General features: G+C 37.2%; 2 protein-coding genes and 1 pseudogene across 4 annotated transcripts; 2 read left to right on the plus strand and 1 right to left on the minus strand.

The window, feature by feature from the left end:
* The first annotated feature begins 835 nt into the window (after positions 1 to 835).
* LOC132635251 (two-component response regulator-like APRR2) lies at positions 836 to 8217 on the plus strand. Of its 3 annotated transcripts, XM_060351569.1 has the most exons (12): positions 836 to 992; positions 1609 to 1803; positions 3038 to 3117; positions 3396 to 3462; positions 3594 to 3640; positions 3732 to 3809; positions 4122 to 4676; positions 5299 to 5439; positions 6069 to 6344; positions 6675 to 6743; positions 6863 to 6937; positions 7731 to 8217. In XM_060351569.1, the coding sequence occupies exons 2-12, from the start codon at positions 1674 to 1676 to the stop codon at positions 7896 to 7898; spliced, it is 1686 nt and encodes a 561-aa protein (XP_060207552.1). In that variant the 5' UTR covers positions 836 to 992; positions 1609 to 1673; the 3' UTR covers positions 7899 to 8217. The 3 variants fall into 3 exon arrangements, with proteins under 3 accessions (XP_060207552.1, XP_060207554.1, XP_060207553.1); XM_060351571.1 differs by lacking the exon at positions 5299 to 5439; XM_060351570.1 differs by lacking the exon at positions 836 to 992 and having other exon boundaries at positions 1201 to 1803.
* Positions 8218 to 15139: 6922 nt separating this feature from the next.
* Positions 15140 to 16987, plus strand: LOC132635252 (nuatigenin 3-beta-glucosyltransferase-like). The gene has a single exon (XM_060351572.1). It carries the CDS (start codon positions 15367 to 15369, stop codon positions 16903 to 16905), a length of 1539 nt encoding a protein of 512 aa, XP_060207555.1. The 5' UTR covers positions 15140 to 15366; the 3' UTR covers positions 16906 to 16987.
* Positions 16988 to 17129: 142 nt separating this feature from the next.
* Positions 17130 to 18987, minus strand: LOC132635253 (nuatigenin 3-beta-glucosyltransferase-like; annotated as a pseudogene).
* Positions 18988 to 19500: the final 513 nt, after the last annotated feature.

Here is a 19500-nt window from a genome sequence, read left to right on the forward strand (position 1 = left end):
ACTGTTTTAAGTGTGAGTTACGTTTAATGTAACAGTAGCATCAAGGAATGTTGTAACATGAATGAAATCGCTCTAGAATTAAAATTTGTCGCTCACTTTTCAGTTCTATCTTTAAAAATTAATCATTATTGTAAAGTTTTAAATTATATATGTAAAACTCCACAATATTACTCCATAATAATGCCTATTTTTTCAATTATAGGAACAAAAAAGTAACTATTTGTGAATTTTACTCAAGATTACTCCACTTTAATCGGAGGATTCGAGTTCGAATCCCTGAATGAAGAGATTCACGTTGGAGGTCGAGGATTAGGGTAGAAGAGTAATAGGTAGTCGTAGCCCGTATGTTGGATCACTTTTAGTGGTCTCTCTCCTTATTCAGTAGTCTTACCTAGTATTCACATATTATCCTATTCTTTAGTTTTAGTTCTACTTGTTACTTCGTTTACTTTGTTATTATGCTTTTCTACTGTCGTTATTTCCCTTTCTATCTTGCTTTGGTTACACTTCTTTTGAGCCGAGGATCTATGAAAACAACCTCTCTACCTACAAAGGCAGGAGTAAAGTCTGCGTACTTTCTATTCTCATCAAATTCCACTTATGAAATTACACTCATGAGTATATTGTTGTTTTATTCACATTGGCCTTACGGGGAATCAAGATTAGTCGGGCCATCGAAAAAACATTTAAACCCAAAAAAAAAAAAAAATTATATTTGACTAACCATATAAACTTATTCTGTGGTCCGCAACAGCAGATAACAACGAAACACAAATACAGAGACAGGCCAGCTCCAGAAAGTGCACTTCAACTCTCTCTCTTCAATTCTGTTTCCCTCTCTCACTTCACTGCCCCCCCCCCCCCCCCCCCCCCTCTCCTTTCTCTTGTTTCTTCTACCCAGCTAATTAAATACAATCAAGAAACGACCCTTATAAGAAAATTTGGAGAGAAAAAAATGAGCTAAGTCTTATTCATTTCCAAGTGATACATAGGTATATGATAACTACTTATTTCTAATTGAATTGTGCTGCTTTTCTTTTACATGCATTGTATCTGTATGACTCTTTACATGTTCATGCATCAAAGAGAACAAGTTAACAACTTGCTTGTGTGTTTTCTCCACGTTTCTCCATTTCATTTGTCTTCTTTTTTTTTTCTTTTTCTTGGTCAAGTTTGAGAACTCAGGTGTCCTTGGAATTGTGATGTTTGTTGTGTCCACATGAGTTTTGTCTTTTTTTTTTTTTATTATGTTGAAGATCTCTCACATGGGGTTCTTTGTTTTTTTGTTGCTTTTATGTTAGTTCTACTTATATATATGCTGTGTTTAAAGCTAAAAACATATAGTCTTTTGCCTCCTTCCTTTTTTGTTATATGATGTTAAAGATTCTAGCTTGAAAAGGTTTTATGGAAGGATGAGGGGAATTGATCTTTTTTTTTAAAAAAAATAATAATAATTTTCTCCTTATTCTGACATATATTAATTATCATTATGAGGTTTAAGAGGGGTTTTTCTAAAGATATGTTTTTTAAATATCACTATTGAACAATTTATAGTTTTGTGGTTAAAGATATGTAAATCTGAGGGGAATTCATTTTTGGGGCGTGCAGATTCATTAATAGGTGCTGATTGAGTGACTGTTTGGGAGGCTCTAAAGAAGGATGCCTGTTTAGAAATGATTTGCATTGAGGATGAATTATTGGGTTGGAAAGATTTCCCAAAAGGGCTTAAAGTCCTTCTTCTTGATGAAGATATCAACTCTGCTGCAGAGATGAAATCAAGGCTTGAGAAAATGGACTATATAGGTAAGTAGTTGTAACACTGTCAAATATACTTACTCGCACCCGGTATATACTTACCCACACCGGGTGTTTGCACCTTACCATAGTTTAGTGATTTAATTAAGTGAATATATACATTAATTAATCATGGTTAAGTGATAGTTGTATATATTCAAACACATGTCATACATCCATTGATTTGGTATACACACCCGGTGTGGGTAAGTTTTTACTGTGTTTGCCCCCTCTGTTCCTCTTTTTTTTTGGGGGGGTTGGGGGGGGGGGGGGGGAGTTGTTCGTCCCCTTTGGTAAAAAAGTTATTGGTTCAATCACTTTGCATTTCTTGTCTGTTTCTTTGTTGATTTCTCCTTATATGGAAATAGCTGTGCATTTATTACTAAGGAAAAATAGAGTATTCTGTTCCATCTTTCTATTTTAAGATGAAAATCATTGAAGTGATTCAAGATTCATACTTTTATCTTTTCCTGGAATGCTCCAGAGGCTCCCAAAACAGGATAGCATTTAAAATTTCTCTCTATGGTTCTTGCAAGTATATAACTATTTCTGTTGTTTGAACAATTGGGATAGTTTAGTTGCTTCACATTAGCAGACATTGAGTAATTCACTGTCTAATGCGTTGAATCACAGGAGTAAATAATTAGGGTGTGTTTGGTATGACGGAAAATGTTTTCTTGGAAAAAAAGTGGAGTTCTTACTTATTTTCTAGTGTTTGGTAAGTAAGCAAAAAAATATTATTCCAAAAGCATTTAACTGTAATGTAGCAAAACACTAAGGGGTGGAATGGGGGTGGGGAGCGGGGGTGGGATGGTCAAGGGGTTGGGGTTGGGGGCGTTGAGTGGGTAGGGAGGAGACAATAAACTTGAAATGTCACTTAAGGAACTTGTTCTCCCTACTTCCATTAGGGAAGTCATTTTCCTCATTTTTAAGGAACTTATTTTCCTAGAAAAAATATTTTCCAACACATTTTGACCAACCAATGGGAAATTCGGAAAACATTTTCTGGAAAATATTTTCATTAATCTTTCTTTAACTTTTTTAAGTAATATGACTGGCAGAACATGGAGCTTCAACTTATTATATGGTTAGGATGGCATTTCACTCAGTCCTTAGCTTGTTTTTTTTTTGTCACAAATTTGTTGTAACACTTGTAGAGGTCTTCAATTTGTTTCATTTCGTGAATCTTCCTGAAAGGTCATTATTATATTCATGTGTTATAAAACCCACCATCTAATTGCAGTCTACTCGTTCTGCAATGAGGATGAAGCTTTGACGGCAATCTCAAGCAAATCCGAGGGCTTTCATGTTGCCATTGTGGAGGTACTAGTTTCATTTGACTCCTCTTGAAACTTTCCTCGTTTCCTTTTATATTAAGACCATGGGAGCTGGCTTATTGAATTAGTATTACTATTCTCAAGTAATAACTCTATTTAATATGTAAAGGCTATGTTTAGAAATTTAGGCTTTTATTTGGTGCAGCAGCTAAAACATTAGTTTTCCCTATTGATTTGCAATTTACAGTAGTTGATTAACAAAGTGTGAACACAGGCCAGTATGTTATTCTAACTGTTGATGAATTTATCTATCAATTGACACAGGTAAATGCTGGCAACAATGACGGGGTTCTCCGATTTCTTGAAAGTGCCAAAGATCTACCAACTATAAGTGAGTGCTATATTTTGCTCGTCTTCAAATTATAGAATGGAGACCACTGAACTTGGAATATTTTGGTTGTCTCCAAATGTTTTAAATGGTTAAACATATTTAAGAGAGCGATCTTTGTTTACTTCATGCAGTGACATCAAATATTCATTCTCTTAGCACAATGATGAAGTGTATTGCGGTGAGATCTTTGTGCTCAAATTTTCATTTGGGGCTAATTGTTTCTGGTAATTATGTGGGAAAAAGATGTTCAGTGCTTCGATACTTTGCAGCTGGGTGCAGTTGAGTTCCTTCAGAAACCATTATCAGATGATAAACTCAAAAACATATGGCAGCATGTAGTTCACAAGGTTTGTAGCCCAGACTTCAGTCAATCAGCTTATGTTCTTTCAAATCAGATCGCTTAATTATATGAATAATTACACTTTTGGACCGCTCAAAAAGAATAATAGCAAGCGATATGTATAGGTTTTGCATATTAAGTATAAATATGCATATTATATACACAAAAAATATGGATATAATATACATAAACATACATAATATACATAATCGTGTATAGGTTTTGTATATTTTGGTTAGCAACCGTAATTAATTTAGGCCGGCGGGTCAAAATGAAAAAATCCCATTATATGAATACCTGATCTTATTGGTTGCAACAGGCATTCAATGCTAGAAAGGATGTGTCCAGATCACTTGAGCCAGTAAAAGAATCTCTGCTCTCAATGCTACAGCTACAACTGACAAAGGGTGAAGCAGATGACAAAAATACAAACGGAACAGAACCTGTCACTGCAGTAGCGGAAAGCAATACCGAACAGTCATCGGGCTGTGATAAATACCCTGCTCCCTCGACCCCACAATTGAAACAAGGAGTGCGGTCAGTGGATGATGGTGACTGTCAAGATCATACTGTATTTTCAACTGACCAAGACAGTGGGGAGCATGATGGTGACACTAAATCTGTCGAAACTACTTATAACTATTCACTGACTGAGAATACTGTCCAAACAAGTCCTCCCAGGCAACACGGAGAGATAATTCCGAAAGAGGAGGAGAATGGTTCATCTCCTCATCAAAATATGGAGACTGATCTTGCTACCTCTTTACAGAGTGATGACTGCCCTGACAATAGCATTAGTCATATTGCTGAACCTAGCAAAGCATCTGGTCCTCATTGTTCAAGTGGGACTAAGACCAATAAGAAGAAGATGAAGGTAAGATGGAAGAAATGGTGTGGTTCAGTAATTATGTGTTCAAAGTTCCGTAATATTATTGTGCAAGAATGCTTTTTTCTGACCTAAGTTTGATCTTTTTCCTAATGCATAGTTCCGCATGCACTCTTTTGTTTGAAGGCCTGAAAAAAAAAAAAAAAAAAAACTTCATGATTGCTTCTCTAGTTCATTAGTCATTTGGTCTTGTGTTATTTATCTCTTCTTTCTTGGTGCAAATGTTAGATGTGGCGTTGCATGTATCTTTCTCCTCTTGCATTAATGAAGTTAACCTTATGAACTGTTAAGTTCCTTGAGAAGTTCATGGATACCATAGGACATCCTCTTCAAACTTAATTGATTTATCAATTATAGTGGAGCTTTCACGATCCTGCTTATAGCACTTGTAAGATGAATACAGAGTTCATTTTGTTATCTCGAAGTTTTAACTTCTCAAACAGCGTATGAATATGACATATGGTAATCAGTATAGGACGTTACCTAGAGTTGTCTTGGGGATTTCAGGCTTTTATACAGTTTTCTGAGCAGAGGTTAAATTATTCTGCATTCTCGGAAGTCTGAACCACGTGTTTCAGGGGAATAAGTTTGGTGTCTCTTTTGGATTCAGGTAGATTGGACACCTGAACTACACAAGAAGTTTGTTCAAGCAGTAGAGCAGCTTGGTATAGATCAAGCTATTCCTTCTCGAATACTAGACCTGATGAAAGTGGAGGGTTTAACGAGACATAATGTAGCTAGCCATCTACAGGTTTGAGACTTCTGCTCTTTCATATCTTAATGAGTATATGTTCGAGGATTAGGGTATAAGTGTAGTAGGTACCCGAGTGTTGTCGTACTTTTATGTGGGGGAGGCAAGGGGTCAGTTTCCTCTTCTCATCTTCTCCTTATTAATGGAGTAGTATTATTTAGTGTTAGTGTACTATCTTATTCTTCAATTTTCACTACTACCTGTTGCTTCGTTTGCTCTGTTTATCTTGTTATTCTGCTGTCGTTACTTTTCTTTCTATCCTGCTTTGTCTACACTTCTTTTGAGCCGAGTGTTTATCGGAAACAACCTCTGTACCCCACAAAGGTAGGGTAAGGTATGCATACATCCTACCCTCACCAGGCCCCACTTGTGGGGTTACACTGGTTATGTTGTTGTTGTTGTTTCAGTCTGAAAGATATTTTAATGAAAATGGTCTAACATTTGAGAAGACAAAATAGTACTAAATCTTGGCCATTTTCAGTCTGTTGGTACCTGAAGTTAGATAAAATGTTCGTATGATATTTCCATATCCTATGAGGGGATATAGTATAGCAGTTTTGCTACAATAAAGTTGGATATGGACATATCGTTCCGCTTAACAATAGTATTGCCTTTCATTTTCCAAGCAGAAATACAGAATGAATCGGAGACAAATTTTGCCAAAGGAAGTGGAAAGGAGATGGCCTCATCCTCAACCTAGAGATTCAGTACAAAGGAGCTACTATCCTCATAAACCTATCATGACCTTTCCACCATACCATTCTAATCATGTCGCCCCTGCTTGTCAATTATATCCTGCTTGGGTACCACCGCCAAATTATCCGAACGGTTTACAAGTGTGGGGTTCACCTTGCTATCAGGGATGGCAGCCTGCAGAGACTTGGCACTGGAAGCCTCATCCAGAGGTAAAAAATTTCGTCCTTAACTGAATTATTACCTTTTAGCTTTCACCAGAATCCAGGATTTAACGGAGTTCAACCTTTAGAGTCATAGCATTGAACTCATTCTACTTTTGAAGTTAAGTGTAGCAGTATCTAATTTTATTGAATTTTTAGTGGTTTTTTACATATATAATTATTTTACATGCCGAAAATACTAGGCTCAGTCGAACCCATTGAACACAAGTTGCATTTGCCTATGAGCTTGACATCATTACATGCCTATTTCAAATGTTTCACAAGATTTTTAGGTCTAAGAAATACCACCCCTAAAACTTATGTTTTGTAATAATGCAGCTGCATGCCGATACATGGGGCTCCCCAGTCATGTCATCATCGTTTGGATCATATCCACCATATCCTCAGGTGAATACATTGGCAATATCACCCCTATTAGATATTTAGTTTAGCAATGTTCGTGAGCTATTTTATGTGAATGCATTCTTGGATTGAGTTCTTAAAGGCACATCGGTTGGATTATGCAGAATGCTGGAGTTTACCAGCCTAACGGAATGCATAACAGATATAGCATGCTAGAGAAGTCGTTCGATCTTCATCCGGTAAGATTGTCTCAATTAGGATTGTTATGCATATCTTCATAGATTGTAGATCCTATTTAAACCAACAAAGTTCTTTATACATACTTGTACTAGGAGATTTTTCATACGGAAAAGTTGCATTTTCCTTTTTGGAACTAGAAGGTAAAAATGGGGCGTAAATGTTTTTTAGCTTGGTTCTAAAATACTTTTGATAATGTTGCTTAAACTACAAATGTGTGTAATGAGGTATTGGGTTAAAACTTTTGTCTCATCTTTAAAATGGATCTAAATTACATATAGTGTAAAAAATTATTCATAGTATTATTTAACCAGTATGTTTAATTTATTGTTTAGAGTCACGGCGGAGCTAGTGCTTTGATTATGGGTTCGGCCGAACCAGTAGCTTTAGTCCAACCCTATATTTATACTCAAAAATTCATTTAGTATGTACAAATTATTATTTTAAAACTCATTAACGTTAAAGAATTTGAATTTTGAACCCATAAGCTTCAAATCCTTGCTACTCACAATTTAGAGTGTCTTACATTGGTTCAAGGAGTGATTGTAGTCTTTATAAGGTCTTGGACAATCTTACTATGCTAGCTTTTGAATCTCGATTAGGCCTAAGGTCCATTTTATCATAAGTAGATTATTAACCCGTCCGTACACTCTTCTATAGCTATTGTTGGTTCTAGTAACTTGATAGTGTAAACATTTTTGCCCTTCGCGGTGTAAAAATTAAACATTTTCAAGATTGTGAATAAATTAAACATTTTTCTTTTGTTAAGATATTTGGTTGTTGGTTGTGGTGCAGGCAGAGGAGGTGATTGATAAAGTAGTGAAAGAGGCATTAACCAAACCATCGTTGCCACTTCCTTTGGGACTAAAACCTCCTTCCACGGAGGGCGTTCTCGACGAGCTTTCGAGACAAGGGATCTCAATCGTCTCACCACAAATCGACGGCTCACGTTGTCGGAGATGAGATGGAAGTCATTTTAATTTTTGCTGGGTCCCACAAGTCTATGCCAAAAAAAAAAATCCCTCTAACATGATGGACCCATGCACCTTGACAGAAGCCTGACCCGACCCTGACAAGGCAGAGGCTTTGATGTCTGAAGAATGAATAAAGGAAAGGTACTGATTGAGCCACGTGTATGGCCTTGATAGCCAAAATTGGGTTGTTGTAAATAGTGGACCCAAATATGGTTTCCGCTTTTTTCTAGCCCAATTTTGGACATTTTGGGCTATGAATGTGTTCTGTTGATTGCTTTGGAAAATATTGGATTGGGTCTTTTTGGGAATGTGCAAATGTGGGGCTATATTCGTGCTTGTCAACAGAAGTTTCCAATAATTGATCGAATAGAAACAACAATACAAGTTCTCACTTCTCAATAATCCATAGTGGTGAAATGAAATTGTGAAACATTAAAAATGAAAACTATAATATATGTGTTCTCTCCCAGGAGATATTTCAGTAGTTAAATATTACTTCAGAATTTAAACCATGATGCACGAGATTGAAACCCAATGACCTTATTGGTTACGGTTGTTCAATTAGCTCTATCTAACACCCTGAACCGTTGTGATAATAAACTATCTTATCTCAGCAGTCAATATTCTATCTCTAGGGCCTAAGTCCACATAGTTTTAAAATGTGTTAATTAAAGTCTAAGGCTTGTTTTTTTTTTTTTAAATGTAGTACTGCAACATTTATTTCGAGTTTTGTGACGCGTAATTTGACTAAGGTGTTAGTTGTCACTTTTGTTGATGCTGGGAATATTCCACAGTGATGAGAGCCCAAACACTAGAGGAAAAAGGTGACATTTCTTGGTCCACCAGCAGAACTATTTGCTAGAAAAACACTATTGGCACATAATAAGAGAAAAAGCTGATAATATTTTCTGCTGGTGGTCCACCATTGGCACATAATAAGCGACCAGTTTTGGACCGAGAAGATGACTTATTATTACAGAAGATGCCGAAATTGAAGAATCTATGTATTATACAAATTTGGTAAGAAATTTATCGGCACAATTGATGTTTATACCAAGTCAATAGATACATGATATGTGTTAACGCGGAGAAGCCTAGTAAATAACTAAAACTGCTTTAGGCTTTTAATTAGACCTGTATAGTAGGTTCTCTTTTGTATGTAGTTTAAGTCTGGACCTGGTTGGTTTTAGGTGATCAATACAACACCGAGGGGTACTGGGAATTTGATTCAAAAACAAAAAAACAAAAAAAAAGAAGCTTCGTAGCCATGGCATCTTTCATAACAATTGTTATGAGGTGGAACCCAAATATTCTGAAATGTATGAAAAGATTAGAGGGAGAAAGAGTTGGCATGTAGGTTCCACCTTTCTATTTATCAACGAATTAGAAAATCACAAAATTCCAATCCGACTTGATCCTTGGGAAAATTGGGGTGATTGAATTGGCTTGAAGATTAAGAGCCTAACTCTGTTCTCTTCGTTCGCTTTGGGAGTAGTTAACATTTTCAAATAATCAACTTACGGAAATCGCATTAGCTTTGAAATCAGCTAAGTGCCCATTTATTTTGGTAGTCAAAGAGCAAGACGAGAAAAAACAATTTGAAGAAAAAGATGACAACAATTATAGTGATGGGTGGAAGCTTTATATTTTTAAGGAAATGCCACGTGTATTTGACTGAATTTGAATACATGCAACTTTAATCAATTTCTTTGAATACATGTGTATTAAAATGATTTTATTCCAGTGCATTTAAATACACGCCGGAGCTGTGTATTTTAGTGTATTTATATATTGATCTATCATTTTGTTGTGACTGTATTTGAATATATTCGAGTTTCCATCAGCAAGGTCGCCGCCAGACGTCGCAAGGTTGAATGTATTCAACTGCATTTGAATGTATTTGTGATGTCGCCGGCTAGTATTTCACTGCTATAGAGTATATTCAGGTGTATTTGGCTGATTCCGGCTAAATGAATACACTTAAATACGCTCAGATCTGAGGAAAAAACAATCACATACATTTAAGAATCGAAAAACAATCAAATACATTTAAGAACCAAATGAAAATTAGTCAAATACATCTAGTTTTGCCCAAAAATACAAGCAAATGCATCTAGTACACTCAAATTTTGGCTAGAGATGGTATCTCCGTCTAGATCCAGTTTATGCGATAACGTATACTTGCTGATGTCTATTCATTCACCGACTATAGGAATACTGGAAGGACGACGGGGCAAGTTGCAGCGGAGGTAGACGATGGCGCCGCCAAGGGATGAGGGAGAAGACACGAGGGAGGGAGTCCAGATTCCGGCCAGAGATGGTGTCTCCGTCCAGATCCAGTTTATGCAATACCGTATACTTGCTAATGTCCATTTATTAACCGACGGTGGGAATACCGGAAGGACTTCCTCCACCAAATGGCACCGGAGAGAGGGAAAAGAGGCAGAGAGGTGAGAACCGAGGGACAGAGAGGGAGCAAAGAGATAGAGGTGAGGGAGAAATAGAAGCCATAAACCTAATGTATTTGGTATAAATACGAATGGTAATTTACAAAATCAGTGTAACTACTAAATATAAATAAATTAAAAGATAGTTATTATCAATAATTACCTCTAAGAGCTAGCTATGCCAAGTAATGTTTCCTTTAAATAATGCAAGCTTTATTGATTTGACATGCACTGTTCTTGATGACCATTGACTAATCAAGCATACTCCCAAGATTCCCGGTGCACTATTTTTCAGCAGATCGATACTCATTTGAATGAATTCAATACAAACATATATGGATGGTTGTGATCAATATCTATCATGAAGCCAATTCGGACTTACAACTGATTCTCACAATTATTATTACTCCCTTCGATTCCTTTTTTTTTTTTTTTGGAATCTGTCGAGAAAACATGAAGCAGCTACTCTTTGGGTGGCATTGGGTAATATGTTCACTTTGCAATAACTCGTAAACCACACGGAGATGTAAACCGCACTAGGCAGCCCGGTGCTATGAGCTCTCACTGAGAAGGTTGTTGGTGAGGGAAATCGATCTCAGTTCTCTCATGTGGGAAACCACTCACCCAACCAACTCAGCCAATCCTTGCGGATTCCTCCTTCGGATTCATAATAAGTGTCAACTTAGCCTTTTTATTTTGGCTCAAAGTAAGTGTCCACTTACATAATCAAGAAATAATTAAAAAAAAATCAGATTTGTCCTTATCAAATGCTAAGAGACTAGATCCAATATGTCAAGTAAATAGTAATATTCAAATTTTAATTAAGGGTAGTTTAATAAAAATACCTATTTTTTTCGAGGAGTTAGTATTTTCTTAAGGGACGTGGTAAAAGCTAAGTCACTTATTTTGTCAAGCCAAAGTGATTCACTGCTCAATTATTTTTTCTTCCTTCATAGTTGGCCAAATTGACCTTTCTCATTGCTTCGGATATATTGAGGAGAAACAGTAGGTGAACGGTGAGGGTGATTGGTGGGGTCCACATTTAATTGGAACCAAAATGAGCCAATAAAAACGCGAACCAAAATATCCCAGAAAAAAAATGGTACAATAGTGCTTTCAATGCAGTATTTTACTGCGTTAAAGGACTTAACGCAATATTTTACTGCGTTAAAGGAGTTCTTCCTCTTTTTTTTTTTTTTTTTTTGGTAAAACTCCTCTTTCTTTTACTTTTTTTATGTACTTTAGCCATAGATTAATTAAGCTTGGGGACTCCAGAACTTCAATATTTTATATAGAACCCGACTTAGTTTTGTGCGATTAATAAGGTAGGCTCAATACATCTAGGATACGCAAAACTTCGGATTGTTGTTTTAGTGGTTGAAAGTACTCGAAGTCCATTTTTGTTTGAAGACATGTTGTCATTAACTTTAAGTTATTTATGTTCGAGGGTTTAGATTTAAGCGTGTTATTTTTTAGTCAAAATTGCATCATACATACCGATCTCAAAATAATTAAATAGCATCATTCATAACAATATGAAAATACTTAAACTTTTTCATTATAACAAACCCAACCTTGTTAAAATACAATTATCAAAGAAAGAAAAAACTTAAAATACATTCATCAGTTCATGCCCTTGAGTTGATGCAAAACTAAACATACTAATATTCTTCAAATTAACAACATCATCATAAATTAAACATATAGCTAAAATCACAATATTCTTAATCGTCATCAGGATTGAAGTCTTGAATATCGTCCTCAGATAAATATCTTGGGTTTCTTAAGACAGATCTTCTTTTTGTAGATGTTAGTTCCCTACCGGTTGATGATGTTTGTTCTTCAGCCAACTTGACCATGTAAAATCTACAACGTCGTGCTAGCATTCGGTTGTTCTCTTTCCTAATTCTTTGCACCGCAACCTCGCAAGAATCTTGATCAGTTTGAGGCATGCTCAATGAAAATCTTGTTAGGATTGGAGCGTTGAGATTTTCCAAGTCACGAACAAGACATTGTGATTCGGCGTACCGATATGCCCATTTGCGACGTAAACCACAATAATATTCACGTGCATTTGAATATTTCAACTCGCGAAAATCGTTATTAAGCTCTATTAAAAGATGGGGCTTGAAATCGTCTAGCACGAATTCACCGTTATCGATTGAGGAATCACCGGGACAGATGGTTCATATTGAAAAAGGCATGATTTTCAACTCGAAATAGTCATTGCAAAGGGCTGTTAAGATTTATTGCATCCAGGGGATGAGGGAGTTCAAAGTTGATGATTCCACTCGAAAACTTTAGTGATTGGTCTGCAAGCGAAAAAATCAAGGTTGTCAATGGATGCTCTGTAGTAAGGAGACTGTTGAAAAGATGTGAACTACTTCAAAGTTCTACACAAGGCATACTTGTGCTATGGGTGACCTCCCAAATGATCATTGCAATCTAGATACCAATATAATAGTCGCTGTGTTAGTTGGCAACATTGCAAAAAGCCCAAGGTATCCCCATTTCAAAAAGTCCAAGGTATCCCTTTCGCCTAAGTTTATTTTAATTTTGATGTTAACTCGATGTTCTTTGTTGCTATATGCTGATATTTCAATTTCTCCAGGTACAAAATTAAAGATTGTATTACAGCCGTCTTGAAAGTATATCGAAAAACCATTGGAAGGCGTATCTTGGGCGTAGGCGTGCACATAAGATAGCCTACGGCAATTAGAAGGGCTCTTTCAAGACGTTGCCAAGATACATGGCGGCTCTACAACATTTTAATCCTGATACTGTTGTTGAATGGAAGCTCAAATCGAAGCTTGATGTGCCCGGTGATATTTCGAGTTTGTGTTTTGGGCATTCAAACCATGCATTGATGGTTTTGCTCATTGTCGACTGGTAATATCCATAGATGGAACACATGTGTATGGGGTATACGACATAAACTGCTAATTGCAGTTGGAATGGATGCAAATGGATCTATATTCCCTCTGGGTTTTGCAATTGCAGCTAATAAGAGCACTAATACGTGGGGTCTATTTTTGAACTACTTGCGGCAACACGTTATTAAGGATCGTATGGGCATATGTGTTATATCAGATAAAAACGCTGGCATGTTGAGCAATATGTTTAATTTGCATGGGTGGCAGCCGCCCTTTGCCTACTATCGTTTTGTTTAAGGCATTTGAAGGAAAACTTCTAAAAGGCATATCGAAGCCCAGCACTTTGCAATTGGATGTGGGCAGCTGCAACAGAGCATCAGGAGAAGATGTTTCACCTGTAAATGGAGATTATTAGGCGGCGGATGAGGAAGCCTTCCACTGGTTGAATAAAATTGATAAAGACAAATGGACATTACATTAGGAGGAAGGTAGGCGATTGGGGATGCTGATAACAAACAACTCTGAGTCATTCAATGGCTTATTGAGATCTGCACGGGAACTACCCGTCACCGCAATGGTGAGAATGACTTTTAAGCAGGTTGTGGAGTGCCTCGTCACTAGATCAAAATAGGCCAAAGAACTTGCGGCAGACGGTCTAAAATGGATGCCAAAACCGTCATACTTGTTCGAGTATCACAATTTAAGGCTCAACAACACAACCTGATGGAGTACAACTATGCAGAGTGCATATTTGAACTCACAACAAGTGTGCACCAAGGTAAAGGAGGTAACGTCCACATAATTTGTGAGATTCCAAGAACATGCACATGTGGCAAGTGGCAATCATATCACATGCCATGTTCTCATGCCTTCAAGTGTTTTATCAAAATGGGAAAGAACGCCTCAACGTACGTGGCTAAGGAATATAGACTTGAATATTATGCAAAAAAGTATGTTAGAAGGTTCTACGCACTTGGTAGTGAGAGTTATTGGACACCGGAGCCATTTTCCATGGTTGCAATTATGTTGGTCATTTTGCTCATTTTGCAATTATGTTGGTCATGATAAGTATAAGTGTCTCTTACGGCATGGTGATCAAAATACATCTCGCGGTGGAAGTACCTCTCGTGGCGGAAGAAACTTTTGTGGTGGTGGCGGCACATCTCGCGGTGGTGGCAAAAGATCAGCGCAAGGGCATGAATTGATGAATGTATTTTAAGTTTTTTCTTTCTTTGATGATTGTATTTTAACAAGTTTGGGTTTGTTATTAATCAAGTTTAAGTATTTTCATATTGTTATGAATGATGCAATTTAATTATTTTAAGATTGGTACGAATGATGCAATTTTGATTAAAAAATAACATGCTTAAATCTAAACCCTAAAACATAAATAACTTAAAGCTAATTACAACAAGTCTTCAAACAAAAATGGACGTCGAGCACTTTTCAACCACTAAAACGACAATCCGGAGTTTTGCTTATCCTTGATGTATTGAGCCTACCTTATTAATTGCACAAAAATAAGTAGGGTTCTATATAAAATATTCAAGTTTCGGAGTCTCGAAACATGATTAATTTATGGCTAAAGTACGTAAAAAAGTGTGAAAATGTAAAAGAAAGAGGAGTTTAACCAAAAAAAAAAAAAAAAAAGGAAGAGCTCCTTTAACGCAGTATTTTGCTGCGCTAAAGAACTTAACCGCGCCGTTACAGTAAAATTCTTTAACGCAGTAAAATATTGCGTTAAAGGTACTTTTGTCACACTTTTTTTTTCAAAGGTATTTTAGTTCAACCCCTCTTTTAATGGGTCATTTTGGTTCGGAAATCCATATTGTGTGCTGCAGCACATGCGCGATATAAAATTTGTCGTACAGCTTCATTTGTGTCAGCATTAAGCATTGGACATTAGTAAGCTACTTTAAAAATTCATCCAAACATTTTCTTTAATGATGCAAACTCATTGAGATCTGTGCTCAATTGGAGTAACAGTATTTGCAGGTAACTAGGAAACTGCATATACATTAGTATAGCTACAAACTCTCAAATAAGAATCAAATTAAGCCCACTATAGCTAGCAGTACTATCCAGCCGTTGAGTTAAAGATATACTTAAGGCCATTTGATTAGCTTTCTGATCAGCCATGGCAGCAGTACTGAAGAAACAAACAACAACAACAACACCCCATGTGGTGTTCCTTCCATACGCCATGACGAGTCATATAACTCCATTGGTACATATTGCTCGACTCTTTGCTTACCACGACCTCAGGGTCACCATCATTACCACTCCCCATAATGCCCTCATTTTTCAATCTTCAATCGACAATGATCATCGTCTTGTGCCAGGCTGCAACATTTCTGTCCAAACACTTAAGTTTCCGTCAGATGAAGTGGGGTTACCTGACGGAGTTGAAAATTTCTCCGCCAGCCCGTCTTTGGAAATAGCTGGCAAAGTTCACTATGGCTTCTTTTTTCTGCTCCAAGAACCAATGGAACAATTAATTCGCAATCTCAACCCTCAATGCATTGTTTCTGACATGTTCTTTCCTTGGACCGTCGATTTGGCTGAGGAGCTAAATATTCCGAGGTATTCCTTTCAGCCTGCCAATTTCTTCGTTCAGTGTGTCTGGCATTGTCTTAGGGAATACACACCTCATGAGAAAGTGGCCTTGGATTCCGATGATCAGAGCTTTTTAATCCCCGGCCTACCTCATGAGATCAAAATGAAACTCTCCGAGATTGAAGATTTCTTTCTCGAGGACAACTTTTCCCGTGAGACATATAAGGCGGTCAGAGAAGCTGAGCTTCGTAGCCAGGGCGTCATTCATAACACTTGCTCAGAGCTGGAACCCGAATATGTTGACATCTACGAAAACATTAGAGGGGTAAAAGGCTGGCACGTAGGTCCGACTTTTCTATTTATCAATGAATTAGAAAAATCGCAAAATTCCAATCCGACTTGTTTTGATGATCCTTGGAAAAACTGCGGTGATTGTTTGAATTGGCTTGAAGATCAAGAGCCTAACTCTGTTCTATTCGTTTGCTTTGGGAGTAGCGTAAGATTTTCAAATGATCAACTTAAGGAAATCGCATTAGCTTTGAATGCAACCAAATGCCCATTTATTTTGGTAGCTAAAGAGCAGGGGGGGAAAAACCAGTTAGAAGAAAAAGATGACAACAAGTATGGTGATTGGTGGCAGCTTGATAGTTTTAAGGAATTGGTTGTCAATAACAAGAGGTGCTTTATCGTCAAAGGGTGGGCCCCACAAGTATTAATTCTGGAACATCGAGCAATTGGTGGGTTCTTGACTCATTGTGGTTGGAATTCTGTACTTGAAGCTCTGACTATGGGTATACCATTGATCACGTGGCCCCTATTTGCTGAGCAATTTTACAACCAGAAGCTTCTGGTGCTACTTGGGCTTGCAATTGGAGTCGGATCAGATGTGTGGAACTCGGGGTTCATAGTGTCAAGTCCGGTGGTATCGAGAGATAAGATAGAGTTGGCCATCGAACGTTTGATGTATGATTCAGAAGAAAGTAGGAAAATACGAGCAAATACTAAGTTGATAGCAAAGAAAGTGAAGAGTTCCGCTGATGAAGGGGGTTCCTCTCATTCACATCTCATCGCATTGATTGAGGAAATCAAGCGCTGTGCTACTTTCAACAGCTCCCCTTGAAATTTTTATGTTTTAATTCTATAATTACTTTTTCTTCTTTCGATTTCAAAGTTATATCTGATATTTAGAATAATGCGATCATTCAAATTAGTCCTGTTAATTGACCGATTGGTTTTTAGAAAGTTTGGTGACACTTGTTCTTGAAAGAATATTGAGTACATGCAATAACTTGCTTGAAAAAATATTGAGTACCAACTGTAACTTTTCTCTCTGAGGTTATGCTAAAAAAAAAATTCTTCAGGTTTTATATCAGTCAAACAACAAAAGTGACAACATATGGGAAAACAACGAAAAGGATTAATTCAGAGGAACCACAGCCAGCACCTTACTGTACAGCAATAGTTGAAACTGTTGAGCTCAGTCACAAATAAGTTGGGGTTAGCTAAATACTGTCTATGACGAAGAAGTAAAACTCTTGATATCGTCAATGAGTGCCGTGAGATTGTTCCATGATGATCCACCTTCTCCAATTGCATTTTTAGCCATTTCACTCATAACCATTGCTTTCTCCCTAATTTCCTGACTTTCCTTTGAACCATCACTCATCAATCGCTCTATTGCTTCTTTAATCTTTTCACTCCCTATTACAGGGCTCAAGATCTCACCACCTTGCAGGTTACATATTTCCGACCCCACTTTCACTCCCAACCCCATAACCTCCACAAGCTTCTCGTTGTAGAATTGCTCAGCGGATGGTGGCCAAGTCAGCATCGGCACGCCAGCAAAGATAGCTTCGAGAACCGAATTCCAACCACAGTGATTCATGAATCCTCCTATAGCTGAATGGTCCAAGATTGTCAGCTGCGGGGCCCACCCTTTAATAATCAAACCGTTTTTCCGTTCTTCGAAACCGTCAGGTAGCCACATGACTTGTTCTGATTGGTCCTTCCGTATTACCCAAATGAAAGGGAGGGTCGACGCTGCCAGAGCTTTCGCGATTTCTGTGAGTTGGGCCTTCTGGAAGTATAACTATGCTCCCGAAAGAGACATAAAGAACTGATTTAGGCTGCTGCTTATTCAACCACTCTACAATGGCACATGAGTTATTGTCATCAGCGGCATTAGTTACTTCTTTTTTTCGGATTAATTTGGAAGAAAAATGGGAGGCGGGACCAATATGCCAACATTTGGTTTTCTTGATCTTCTGATAGTAGTCAGCGTAGGCAGGTTCTAGCTCGTAAAAAGTGTCGTGAACAATGCCATAGCTTTGATCTTCGACATCTCGAATTTGATCGAGCAATTCGTCATAAGGACTCCTCTCATCCTCGGGCTTAACTAGATCCTCTGTAAGTTGAGATAGCTTGAACTCAATCTTATCTGGTAAACCAGGAACTTAAGAAATTAGTAATACTACTAGTACTGATTTGCTTGTGAGGTTTGTAAAGCTTAAGATTGTGCAAAATGCTGTGGTACATGTAGCTGGATTGGTTGAACAAGAGCCTAGGGATGTTTAGCTCCTTAGCAATATCAACCGTCCAAGGGAAGTACATATCAGAGAAGATACAATCAGGACGGATTTCGCGAATTTTAGCTTCCATTGGTTTTTGAAGAAGATAAATGGCGTGAAATATTTTACCGGACATTTCAGGGGAAGGAGCAATGCTGAAGTTCTCGATTCCTTCAGGCAAGCCAACTTCAGTGGAAGGGAACCTAAGAGTATCGATAAAAATTATGGAATGGCTGTCGTCATTGTCAATGGAAGACCGGAACAACAAGGCGCTGTGGTCGGTAGTGAGGACAGTGACGTTAACACCACGAAAGGCGAATAGCCTAGCAACGTTAACTAATGGGATGATATGACCAGTTGCGAAGTAAGGAAGGAAGAGGACGTGTAGTTTCTTGCCGTTATCTATGGCTGCCATGCCTAAAGCTATGGGACTTTATTTGGATAAATAATACAGGGAGCAAAATAGGAACAGCACAACTACTCAAGGAGAGAAAAGAACAGAGAAGTGAGAACTTCAAGGCAAATGGTAAGAACTACATTTAAGAAGCATTTATGTATCTTACACTTTGTTTGGATGGTTGTTGCCTATTGGTTTATAATATATCGTATTATACCATATGTTATGTTGTATTATATTGAGGAATAAAATATTTGGATAGATTTTATCATTTTTGGTCGTTACATTGTTAGAAATCAACAATTTGAAGGATAAACGTACAAGAAAAGTAAAATGCGGGGTAAAGTTTTCATAAAAAAAAATATTTTCATAAAAAAAAAATATGATAAAGGATAAAATATGATTATTAGGCAATAAATAAAGACAAAATGAGCAAAAATAATAAGATAACGACGCGATCATACCAAAGTGGTCATTAAATAAAATAAATTTTTTTGTCCTTACGTAATGATGGATTTAAGTAACAATGCTTTTTTGCTTTTGTTATTTCTATTTTCATATCGTTTTGAATTGCTTATTCTTTTGCCAATGGTTTATCGGAAACAACTTCTTTATCTCCCAAGGTAGAGATAAGGTCTGCGTACATTCTATCCTCCCAGTGTTAGAAATTCTCTATTTAGTAGACTCACATATTTAATATAATTGTACATAGATTGCTATCAATTAAAGACACCCATTTTTTTGATCTAAT

Source organism: Lycium barbarum, chromosome 4 (genome assembly GCF_019175385.1).
Source record: "Lycium barbarum isolate Lr01 chromosome 4, ASM1917538v2, whole genome shotgun sequence".
In the NCBI taxonomy this organism is placed as follows: domain Eukaryota; kingdom Viridiplantae; phylum Streptophyta; class Magnoliopsida; order Solanales; family Solanaceae; genus Lycium; species Lycium barbarum.